At 33.1% G+C, this 13,391-nt stretch overlaps 1 protein-coding gene across 12 annotated transcripts in view; it reads right to left on the bottom strand.

Moving 5' to 3' along the window:
* The window catches only part of PCDH7 (protocadherin 7), a 402,683-nt gene that overhangs the window by 183,170 nt on the left and 206,122 nt on the right, over positions 1 to 13,391 (bottom strand). For 3 of the 12 annotated variants that reach the window (XM_019733859.2, XM_019733860.2, XM_074322191.1), the window contains exon 4: positions 5,649 to 5,744. The exons of the other annotated variants lie outside the window; for them this stretch is intronic. In XM_019733859.2, the coding sequence (XP_019589418.1) occupies positions 5,656 to 5,744 (89 nt within the window). In that variant the 3' untranslated portion in view covers positions 5,649 to 5,655. The remainder of the gene's footprint in view (positions 1 to 5,648; positions 5,745 to 13,391) is intronic. 12 annotated transcript variants of the gene reach the window in all.

Genomic DNA, 13,391 nt, shown 5'->3' with positions numbered 1-13,391 from the left:
AAGATAAAAGTACTTTATCAGAACACTATGGCATTGGCTAACAGTTAGATGACTTGTGTTAAAATGTTTCAATCATCATGTCCAATGAAATCTTTGAGAAGTATGTCACCAAATTCCAGTACCGAATTATCACTAGTATTATGTCTGATGATTATCATGGAATCACAGACCACTATGGTTGGAATTCATTTTGTCTCACTTGCTAGCTTATGAATGAGTTACTTTAATAATGGTTGTGAGAAATTATCATGCAACCTAAGTTTTAACAACTTCAGTAATACAGATTTCAAAACACAGACTACCTACTGAAAACATTTTATTGAGCATTTCTCAAGATGATACTTTTATCCTTATAAGGAAGCAATTTTCTCCCATTTAAGCCTATTGGCATTTGTTCCGCTCTCAGAAATCATAAAGAATGAGTCAAGTCCTATGCCTCTCTTCTGTATTAAAGGGTTTCAAATATTTCAAATGGCTGTATTTTCCTCAACCTGTCTTCCTCCGAGCAGCAAACATTTTCTGGGATTCACATATTTTAAAAGAATAAGATGTATCTGTAAATACAGCAAAAAAGGGAAAAAAGACAGCTTAAGTTGTTAATAATCATCTCTTTTTTTCCATTTTGAATCAGAAGCCTTCTTAGAAATTATGTAACAGGCCTACACATAAAAGGTAATTGATCACATAATCATGGCACTGCATGCTACTGAGTCAAAGGAAGTTCTCAGAACCCTTCTCAAGAGACAGTTCCAGAAAGAAAAATAAGTCAACAAATAATCACTGAAGACTACATCCCTGGTTTAGCTTGGTCTCCATATTTTATGTATGAGGACACCATGTCCCAAGGAGGTTGAATATAGTTCATTGGCAATTCTAGAACAAATCCCAATTTCTAAAATTCCTAGTCTTCCATATTCTATAGAAAGTTAGAAGTTACTTTAAAAAACAGCTGGTCAAATCCTTGATTTTAGTGAAATGAGGTCTTGAGTGGTTAAGTGATCAATCCATGTCTCCTACATTTCATTCCCCTCTTTCTAAAATACTAAAAGACTAAAAGAGTGAAATACTAAAAGAGTGAAAGATAGAAAATTAGACATGTTGCGCATAGCAGTGATAGACCAATCAGAAAAAGGTTTTCTGTTGTTAAGAATATTGCACCCTTGAACTACAGACCAATATCTCTGATGACTACAGATGCAAAAATCCTAAACAAAATTCTAGCAAATCAAATACAATAATGCATTAAAAAGATTATTCATCACTACCAAGTGGGGTTCATCCCAGGGGAACAAGGATGGTTCAACATACGCAAATCCATCAATGTAAAAAAAAAAAAAAAAGAATATTACTCCCCATATACTCGTATATGATCAAATATCTAAAGGGTATTGCTTTGGGAACTGAATTTTTAAAAAGCAGAACAGGGAACATATGTTCATGAAACTTACAAATCAACATTTGATATTAGAGAATTACTATAGGCACTGGAACTTTAAAGAATATAAAGTCAAGCACTGTAATTACCATATGGAAGACATTCTTTAGGATTATATAGGTTCCTAATATATGAAGCACATTTGAAAATGGAAACCTTGCGTAGGGTCAGGGAAAAGGTACATGACCTAAGAGATATTTTCTGCCAGCAAATTAATTAAATTTATCAGTTCTAGAAAAGGCCATATATTTATTCTGTGTAGGCACTCACTGAAAGTAAGATGTGCAGAGCCTCTGAGGGTACCATAATCCACTCGTACATAGAACTCACCCGGGGACACTGATGGCCATTTGGCATTAAGGAAGAGTTCACATTAACAAAGAATTTACTTTTCAGGTACTTTAATTAGGGAAAGTCCTTATCTGACAGGGCATGCTTTATACATACCTGTCAATCTTATTTTGTGCAATTTTGACCTCCATGGAACATACTGTTATATAAGTGCATGTTATCAGTCATCAAAGTCAATAATTCACATTGAGAAAATAGTTTTGTTTTGTTTTTCTTTTACTTCCACTAATATTATTATCCACTTAAGGACTATTTTTTAGTGCCAAATTTGTAACACTGGTGAATGGGCTTCTTAGGAAAAGATCCTTCTAAGGCACCAACCAAACCAAATTATGTGCTCAATTAAAACATAAAAAAATAAAGACCAAAAAGTATTTTACTTTCATCTTATATCTTTATTTTTTATAATTCATTTTTCTATCTTTTTATCCATTTTGTACATAACTTATATCTATCTTATGTATATACTATATTATATACTACCTAAATCACACCTTTATTTTGTACTAATTTAAATCAAAGCCAAGTGCTGTTTTAAACTGAAACTTTTTTTTTTGTTCTCTCAAGGTATTTAAATTCATTTTTTAGGTGTTTCAAATTAATGTTCAAAATACAAGAACATAAACTGTGGGAGCACATGCAGAATTCCTTGTTTTATGGGGGGAAAAAAGCACTAAATGAATGCTAAAAGGACTTGCAACCAAGTAACAAATCGTTTAGGAAGACTGAGGCTGTAACCCAGAAAATAATGTATAGAGAGACATTGTGTATTTAGACATCATGACAGAGTGTCTGTCTGAATTTAGGTCTTGGAAGTATTTTCATTTGGAAAAGGAATAGAACTTATTTTGTGTTTCCCCAAAGGGAAAACCCTGGATAAATGGATTCAAGTTTCAGGAAGGCAGATTTTCACTCAATATAAGAAGAAGCCAGAAAGTTAAAACTATCCCAAAATATAGTGAGCTACCTCTGAATTTTGTATCACTAGAATTATTCAAGCAGATATCTTTATAACGGCAATGAGAGAATGCATGCACAATCTAAAGACTTGATCGGTTGACCATAATCCCTCTAACAAGTCTTAAAATTCCATGACTAATACAGCAAACATTTGTCCTGTGCTTCAAGGACTGTACATAAAGAAAATAGATATGAAGTGATCCTTATATTCACAGAACTAACAAACCAATTGATTCTATGATCATCCTGGTAGAGAGTGCGGTAGGGAGGGATATTTTGACTTGTATCCTAATTTTCCATCAAGCCTTGTTTCAACTGTATTCTCTAGGCACAATCTTTTTAGTTCTAAATACAAAGTTCCCAGTTAATGCTTAAGCCCGTAACTTGCTCTCAAAAGCACTGTTTCCACAGAAAATGTCTTACAAAACTACAGTGTACACAAATCAACGTATCTTAACTTGCCCTTTCTCTTTCCAGTCATTCTACCTCAAAGGTTTTTCAAAGAATAAAGGAAATACAAAGTCATAAATGAAATTCTCTTTCTCTATCTTCATTGATTTTTTTCTCTCCAAGTTTTATTTCATATTATTTTAAAGTCCTCTCCGTGTGCGTGGATTTCAATTATGTTTCCTTCAATTTTTTATTGCTTTTCTATTTATTCACTTTTCCAGATATTTTGTTTCTTTTTTCTCAAAGATATTTCCTCCATGGTTTGTCTTCTTTTCCTCGTCTATATTTTACTACTCTATTTTTTTTTTTTCTTGTATGGTAAACTGATGAGACTTTTTTTCTATATGGTGCACATATCCTTTATTTACCTATAATGTAAAAACTGATTTCTCGGATTGCTTTCCCTTAAAACTTGGAAAACATTTTGGTTGAATTTTCTTCTTTCTATATGTAATATAAGCAAATCGATGCTTCTTTTTTACCAGTAGATTTGATGAATTTTCTAAACTTTAAATTATCTTTTTTCTGCATGTGTAATTATTTTATACTTACTTGGCTTTTAAGTGCAGGTCTTAAATTTGGGAGGAAAAAATGAGTTATTTTTTATGATCAAATATATTGGGCCATCTGTGAAGTTAATAACAGTCAAAAGACACCAGAGAAGGAGACTGAAAACAGAGTAAAGTATGGATGAGGGGAGCGGTCTATATGAAGGTGAAAAAAGATAAATGACTTCTGTAAACATTCATTCGTTTGTTCAACATTTAGTGAGTAACAAACACTGTAGAATAGAATAGTTCATAAAGGATAAGATGGAATCAGTGTCCCCTATAAACTGGGCATGAAAGAGACCCAGCTTTGCTTGGGATGAATCAGGAGAAGCTACATAGCGCACATCCCACTTTGGTCAGTTCTGAGTGATCTTGGCCACTTTCGATCTCTCCAAGCCTCATTTTCTGAAAATCTATTAGATATGGATAATAATAACTTCCAACTTGAGTTTCCTTTGAGTGAACAAATTAAGAAAATGAAGATAAGCTCCTTAACCTTGTGTCTGACACACAGTAAACCCTCAGTACATGTTTGTTGCTGTTATTGTTGCAAAGTTTTCCCAACAGACCATGCTCTTCAGATGGAGGGAATCCAATCATGCAAAGGCCTGTGGACATGAAAGATTATACCCACTGAAAAAGGTGCAGAGGCCAGAGCACAGTGTGCATCCAGGTTAAAAGCACAATATAGAGACTAGAAACGTGGGTAAAAACAGGATCATGAAGGAAACCAATGATTTCAAAGCTTTATCAGATAAGAGGCCACACATTCTTGAATGAAGAGTAATTGTCCAGCCCTCAAAGGTTAATGGTCACATCAAGGAAAATGCATGTAAATCAAATGGTTTGCTCTGTTTTTGTACACATATAATTATGTACATAAGTCATAATTATGCTATCATTTTAAAGAATACCACAAACAATACTGCCACACACATGCACACCAACAGACATAATCACTGTTTTTTTAAGACATCTGCCAATAAACTCCTAGCCCAAAAATAATGTTTTAGTCACATGTCTCAAAGATCCTGATAATGCAAAGGTAATGCAAAGCCTGACACATCCTCAAAACAAGCCCCTGCTTGAGCTAGGAGGACCAGTTCCTCTAGTGTAAAAAGGAAATCAAGAATGTGGGTGTTTCCCTGTGATGACTGAGTGCTTATATTTTATAGGATATGACTGTACCAGAGTTTGAGGCCTGAGGGGCTAGCTCCTTTCAGAATGCAGCAGCCTGAAGGAGGTAATTGTGGGACTGCTGAAGAAACAGCCCCCTCCATCTTCCTCAAATCCCACCCGCTGAGTTGACAAAATAAAGTTTTGCAGAAAGCGATTAACATATATTCAGCTCTCACATTTGAATGACATGGCTTTGCAGGGTATTTGGATTTATTTGAACTGGCTTATAACTAATTTTCTATAACCAGATGAGTAAGCATTTTAATTCATGTGCATACAAGTTTGTGCAATACTTTTGAAATCTAAATGTTATAATAATTCCATTTTGAGGCAAAATTCACGAAATATTCCCATTTTATACTATTCAAAGGTATGTTATATAATAATTGTTTGAAGAATGTTGAAAGTGGCATATAAAAACAGGCATACAAGTTCCCTTTCTTTCCCATATAATCAGTTGAGAAAAAGGCATGTCTATGAAAATGACATCATTAATTCTTCTGTGCTCTTTACATTGAAAAAACAGATTTACAACTCTGTAAGGAATTATGAAATGCAGAGCATGCTGAAATATGTAAAGATATATTCAGGTGGAACAATTTTTTCCAAATCAGTAGGCTCTGTGTAGTGGATAAATTTGTCTTCTAAATGTAAAAGAGATAGACTATTAATAGAGAATGCAGAAGAGGGACACCTGCTCTGCTTCATGGGAACCACCATACCTGTTGATTAATGGAGAGGCCTTAACAGCACTCTTCTTCCATGCGTCTTGCCATGAGGAAAGGGAAGGAAGGGAAAGGTAGTGATGGCAGCAACACCTGGGGAAGGGAGATGGGGAAATATGTAAAGGGAAAATCAGCAGCCCCTACACAACGGTGTCCATCCATAGACCTTGCCAATAAATCAATTTCCAAAAGCCCTGAGCTTGTTTTCTTTCTTTCTATTTTAAATCTAGATCGAGTTCAAAGATAATTTAAACAAATTAGGTATTTTGAAAGGAGTTAATCTGAATATTCTCACAACTATAATCTTCCAAGTCTAGGGAGACAGGGGACTGCAACACATAATGAACTACCATTTTATTCTTGTGTTTTGACTACACAGGGTAGCTTAAGGAAGGACTTTGATATGTGGGTATAGATTATTTCTTTACAACACATTACGAAACACTATAGGATAAACAATACCAAATATGTATATGTGTGTGTGTGTGTGTGTGTGTGTGTGTGTATTTTTCTCCAACACGCAGTAGGATCATTATCATTTCTTCTATCTGCCTCTATCTAATCACTATATAACTGGCTCACAACACACCTTCCTTTTTACATTCTCCTAAGGGTATGTAGTTTTGATATCAAAACAACTTCAAGTTTTCAAATTAATAAAAAAAGCATTAAATTTAGTAGAATCCTTACATACTGCAAGAGGACAAACTAATAAAAGTTATAAAAAGTTCATATTTAATTACATTTTTGTAGACATGATTTAATCTGGACTGTATGTAAGTTTTAGAAAGTAAATATATAGAATTACATGGAAAGAAATAAAATTAAAATGTTTAATAAGAGTAAATTATTTGAATTTTAATAGTGATTAATTGCTTTAATAATATCAATGTATGAAACAATACCACACCTGAAAACCAACATTGCTACAGATTTTGCTTTTAGTATTTGTTTTTAAAGAAATGTTTAACTTTGTATGTGTATATTTAAACGCAAACTACACATGAAAAACGATTTTTACACTCTTTAGAGAAGCATTTATACATAATACAGGAAACTTACAAAAATATATGCATATGTTATTGAGAAAAGGAAGTATTCCACTGTGGTGGGCTATATCGATAATGGAGGAGGCTATGCATGTGTGGAGGCAGGGGATATAAAGGAAATCCCTGTGCCCGCTCTCCATTTTGTTGTGATTCAAAACTGCTCTAAAAATATAAAGTCTTAATACAAAAAATAGTTAAAAGGAAAAAAAAGTATTGCAAACAGTATAAGGAAGAGGAAATTAATTTTCCTTTGTGGAAAAACAAAATATTTTGACCCTCAATACCAATATGTTTCTTAATGTATTATTTACAAAAGGGCTGGACGTTCTTGGATTTTTCTCTAAAGACAGGGATTCTTGTAAATGCATGTATGCATTCTTGCTTTGGAATGTGATTCTAACCTTTAATCCTGATGTTTAGGAAAGCAACTATGACAAAGACTTTTGGAGTTTGGAACACGATAATCCTTTTGGTCTTGCCTTAATCCTGTTTAGACAGGGTGCCTCAAAACTTTCCAATTTCTCAACTCGTCTGGTCTTTGACACATTCCTTACTATTAGCCATCAACTCTGTTTAAGATAACATGACCCAACCTAATGCTTAGGTAATAGTATTACTCAGCCCTTGAATTGAGAAATTTGGAAATTAATTGGTTATCTTAAAAGATTAGCATCAAAAAAATTCTGAAGGCATATGCAGTATCTGGGCCTGTTGAATTAAAAGAACAAAACCAAAGTATCAAAGTTGATTTTTTTCTGATGTGATTGAACATGATTTTTTTGTAGCTTTGCTTTTCTTCTTATAGATTTTTTATTGTGTATTTTATTCAAAAATATTAATTGTTATTATGCATAATATTTTAAAATTTAAATCCCCTTCCAAAATTAAAACCTACATACTCCAGTAATATCAGAGTAAAACAAAAAATAAACCTAATATTCCTATATTGAAATATTCCTCAGCGATTATTTTGGGATCAGCGTTTTGTCTTTGGAAGAATCAAACACAGGAGTCTCACAAGCTAGAAAAAAAAAAAAAAAGAATCCACATGATTTTAACTTGTGTCAAAATATGTGTAAAATACAGCTTTTTTTTTTTTGTATATGGGTTTCTAATAGCCTACAGATTTTATACACAGTAAATTCTTCCTTTGACCTTACAAAGGGCAGATTAATAAGGTAATATACCTGGAAATTAGTGCTGTGAGAGATACAAAATAAACAAAGGTATATTTATAAAAATATATTTTTGTGAAAAATTTTGGAAAATAAAAATATATGTACACGAAACACAGAAGATCACTAACAGTACAACTCATCAAGATGTAACAAGTAATATAAAATTATTTCATAAATAGCTGAGTTTATAAATAACTGAAATAACATGGAATCATAACCAGAAAGATTAAACTGAAATTTTAAAGAGTCATGGATTCATAGTGTGGAGAATAGAACTTTATGGATTAAGGAAAATAAAAATAAAAGGATTTGTTTTTTTTGTTTTTTTTCATATTTGAAAGGCAGGGGTCAGGATAATAAAATAATCCCTGGTACTAACGGGGTATTTGGTAGGAATTTGCTTATGAACAAAGATATGAGCTAGATTTTCACTTGGATAAAAAAGGGAAAATGCACCATGTGGTACATGAAAAATAAGAAGTAGATGGAAATATGGTTTGTGATTTCTATTGTGTGACATTAACAATAAAGAGTTTGTAATGTGATTGGTTTCCCAAAAGGACAAAAATTCTCTGTCATGTAGTTGAAACAACAAGAATATCATAGAGAATACTCAGGGTTTGGCCTAGTGTAAAGTCTGCCTCTTCTAGTTTCTGTTTTTGGCAAACTTTCTGATCAAGGTAGAAATACTGATATTAAGATACTGATACTAATGGCTGTGTGGTTTAGTGAAACAAGCCCAGAGAGAACAACGTCAAACTATAGTACTAAAGAAGAATAAGGCATAAGGCTTGGTTCATGTCCTCAAGGAATACAATCTTTAGGTGAGGAACAAAAATAAGGGTCAAACTTTGGTGCTTGCAAGTGAAAAGCGATACGAGGAGTAAACTTTGACAAGACAGATACTGAGCTTCTTAAAGATGGGGTAGGATTTGGGTAAAAGATGGAAGAAAGAAACAGTTTTGCAGAAAGGGAAGCTGTTGAGTGCCAGCAAGTCTAAAGTTAGTTCAACCAGAATAGACTGTGCAGTGAGAGGAACAGTAGAGCACACCTTGATATGTAGAAGGGACACATCAAACAATATAGGGAGATGAATTAGGCAGTGGTGTGTCTGGTACAAGGACATATGAGAAAAAGCCATTCCTTTGTTGCATAAGCATTCCTGATAACAGTATTGTTGTTGTTTTTTTAAATCCGATTTGTGAGGTCCATCTGGGGGAAAAAAAAAAAAAAAAGAAACTTCTCTAGCAACTGAAAAACAGATATTTCAGCTCTGGCTCTGGGTCACATTCTTACCCAGGGCTCTTCTGAACATTCACAGTCCCATATATTCCTTTGGCAAGGCCGTGCTCCAGGCAATGACATGGTTCAGATTATTTCATTCTCCTTGCTCATAGTGGTTGGATAATTATGAAAAAGGGCATTTTAATAATCATATGTTAGTGCCCATAGTGTGTATGGGCATGGCTGAGTGCAGAGAGGCTGGCTTGTTTATTCCTGCTAACTGTGGCATGATGGGATTAAGATTTGCCCTGGTGGCAATAGGGAGAGGTGGAATTTGAAACCCTTGGCAGAGGAAGGAATGCTACATGTTCTTGTAGCACTCAGGAAATTGATCTACCACAGATATTCCACAGCCCAACTCAGGTATTGCTAGTGAGGAACAAAGAGTACTTTTAAAGTATAAGATATACAATCATATAAACCCTAAATGAGGTTATCAGTCAGGACATAACTACTGAGACCACAAGAAAGAAAAAAACAAAATACAGGGAAAAAAATAACTGTTGTAGACAGCATCTGAAGCTTTTGAATCAATAAGAATTATAATTGATTTAAAATGAAAGAATAGTTATTAATCCTCTATCTGGCTCTCCTTTAGTTAAGTGTTAATGGTGTGTATCTAGTATCCTGTATTGTGGTTTGTAGTCTTAATATTTAAAGGCATTGATTGCATAGGTTAATAGTAAGAAAAACCAGCTAAGTAAAAATGTTTAATATTACCAGCTACCACCTTTAGTAGAATGATTGTATGATGAAGAAATTAGAAAATAGTGTAAAAAGGATTTAAGTATAAACCTTACCTACTAACACTAATTTTAATTGGGATATGTATATCCCAATTAAATATATATATTTCAAGTATGATGTATTAATGTTAGTACAGGATGTTTAAAATTTCTTAACTCTAGATTAACTATAAAATATCTTTTTTTCTCTTTAACTAAAGGTAGTCATTAATTTTACTTAATAGTACACACTACTTCCTAAAAATTAATTTTCATAATGACAATTAGAATGTTGCCATATACAAATCTGGATTTGTGATAACTTTTTCAGAAAATTGTATTAAAATTTAAATATTTAGTTGCATTAAAACAACTTATAAAGTTACTAGCAAATATACAATATTGTGCTTAATTTTATTTTTAAATTTTTATTGTTTTACAAATCTACTCTCTCTAAAAATCTCATAATTTACAGCTATGCCAGCATGACCCAATGTATCCTTTATAAAAACTGATCGCATACCTGAGTACTTGGTTTATTGTTGATTAACGCATTGAGTGATGTTCACTTACAATTTCACCTTTAATTAATACAAGATTTTAATCAATTGACATAATTAATATTCTAACTTTACTTTTTAAAAAATATATATTTTAGTGTGGATTTTGCTTATACCCTTCTTGACTAATAATTGAGTAAATTTATAAAATTACGGAAAGCCTAATGTCTTCACACAGGACATTTATAGTGTCTGCAACCGAAGGTTGTTATATCAATTCGAGTATTCAGTTTTGTTCATAAAATGTTCAATGAGTGCTCAGTCTGTGCTAGATACTGCTTTAGCTAGCAGTACTCAAACGTTTGAGTTTCAGGACTCCTTTGCATTCTTGAAAACTGTAGAGGACCCAAAGTTCTTTTGTTTTTATGTGAGCTATATTATCATTGACATTCATCATATTCAAAATTAAAATTAAGACACTTTAAAAATAATCAATTGCAAATGTATTTGAAAATAGCTATAACAAATTCATTTCATGCTGACATAAGTAAAATATTTTTTGTAAAATCACCAGCATCTTTTTAAACCAAAAATAATAAAAAGTGAGAAGGGTGACACTGATGTATGCTAATACAGATGGTGATATGCAAAGAGCTAAGGAAGAATGTCAGAAAGGGCTCCACAGAAGAGGTGATACTTGCAGTAAACGTTAAAGAAAGAATTGGAAAGAGATGTAGGTAAAAGAGGTTCAGACTATTCCAGGGAGAGAAGGGCATGGCTATGCACAGTAGGATGTAATAGAAAGAGCACAAGTTTTTTTCTTGTTTGTTTGTTCGACAGATTTTCATCAAACCCCAGCTCAGCCACTCATTGGCTGCATGACTTTGAACAGGTCACCTAAGGTCTGTGAGCCTCCATTTGCTCTCTTGTGAACTACAAAACCTACACATTAAGAATGTCGTGATGATTAAGTGAGGTGAAATACGTAAAGTATTTTCATGGGTGGCAGTTCATTAGAACACTCAGCTTTACATATATATATATATATATATATATATATATATATATATATATATAAATAGTCACAGGTGCCAAAAAAAAAAGTATGCACATGACTTGTATTCATCTTTTGTTATCGGTATATATTGAGTATTATAACTTTCATACAGTTCTTTCCTTTCTTAAAATATGTATATATTTTTTGGCACCTTCTGTATATATGGAGAATGAATTGGTTATCATGTGAGAGAACAGAGTACAATGAAGTGGGGGGAGAGGATGGAAGATATAAACAAGAGTGGAAATTGTAGCAATGAAGTAAAATTGGTATGGAGATTAAAGGTATATATGAGTAATTTAAAAAATAGAAATACAACAATATGAAATAAACTACCTTGGAAACTCCAAAGAGAACACTTCTCAGGAAATTTAGCAAACCCATAGTAAATCTTGATTTCCAACCTGTGCCATATTACCCTCTCTCAGGAAGAAAACAAAGCTAAACCAACTGAAATTTTAGAAAAACATATTCCAGGGTCTTCATAAATATAGAACAAAATGTGTAAAGAATAACATGGAGGATAGAAAACATACTTAAAAGAGAAATTTTACCAACCTTGTCCATGGCTTATAGAGGTTTCCTGATCTAAACCTTCCAGCTGTTTTTGAAATCAGATTTCAAGTATATTTTAGTAATTAGTGAATGAATTAATAAATAAATGTATATTTTACCCCTTATGAGCAATGCATTAAGAATTTGAATTATTAACTGTGATGTCTTTAACCTTAAGTTGAAAATTAGTAGACTCATAAAATCGACTAATCAATGTCAATTTATCTAGAAAATAATATTGTTTAAGAATGTGGTATGCAGAGAATGTTATGATTTTCCCCATGCTAGATGTGTACCATCCTGATGCTATCTTTGATCTTAAAGGTCCTTCATGGATAGAATGTTTAAAAAGAACTATTTCACAACTACAAAATTAAGACCTTCTGTTGATGTACCTTAATTCTGTCAATTAGGACACAGAGGAAAAATATATATATAATTAGTACTGAGAAGCATTATTTTGAAATGTAAAATATACTCTTCATCAAAGCCCAGCTTTAGAATTTTACAAAACACAATAATACCCTGTCCACGCACAAATATTCACTGTTGTAATGCATCAATGACCAGTAAAACAGTATGAATTTTAGGTGATAAAGTTCACAATATTCTATAAAGAGTGTAGAATTAGCCTATCCCTTTTCTTATATAGTATGCTTTTCACTAATCAATCATTTTGACTAATTTCTCCACCACTGCAGTTTAATTCCGACTAAGTTATCAGAAGAGCAAGCAAAGCAAATAAAGTATAAAAGCCAAGGTGGAAACGGTGGGTGGAACTTTGACCCAGAGGATATTAACTTATTCTTTAATTGATTCAGCAAGTATTCTGCCAGGCACTGCCCTAGTAGCTGGAGATAATGAACACGAAAACATGGTCTCTGTCACGTAGTTAAGATATTTAACAAATAATACAGGCCCCCATTCCAACCAATGCACATACAAATAATTCTAGAACTCATTTACAAGAGAATTTTGTTGTAAAAATGACATATCATAAAAATGATACCAAGTTCTTCCCTTTATAGCCTCTCACATCCTGACTTTGTAAATACAGATAGTAAAGCTCTATATCCAAATAGGTGTCTAACTCCACCTAGCACACATCATTTAGGACTTTTTTTTTTCCCCCCAAAATATATTAGATTTGATTTTTCTGTAGAGCATATATACAGGACATGGTGAAGCACACACAACTACAAATCATTTTTGGGGGGGAAAAAAAAAGCTGTGGAAAAAATAATAAAACTGAAACTGCTTTTGTTATGCAGTCCCAACTTGAGGAATAATGCTGCAAAGGTATTCTGGCCCCTGAGGGGCTTCTGGATGGTGGTTGCCCCAGATTTCTACAGCCTCAGGCCTGGGCCTGATGGTGGTGGCACCCTGGGGATT

The sequence above is a fragment of the Rhinolophus sinicus genome, linkage group LG02, assembly GCF_036562045.2.
Source record: "Rhinolophus sinicus isolate RSC01 linkage group LG02, ASM3656204v1, whole genome shotgun sequence".
Classification (NCBI taxonomy): domain Eukaryota; kingdom Metazoa; phylum Chordata; class Mammalia; order Chiroptera; family Rhinolophidae; genus Rhinolophus; species Rhinolophus sinicus.
Note: the sequence above shows the minus strand (reverse complement) of the source record. Positions and strands in the feature narration are given on the sequence as shown.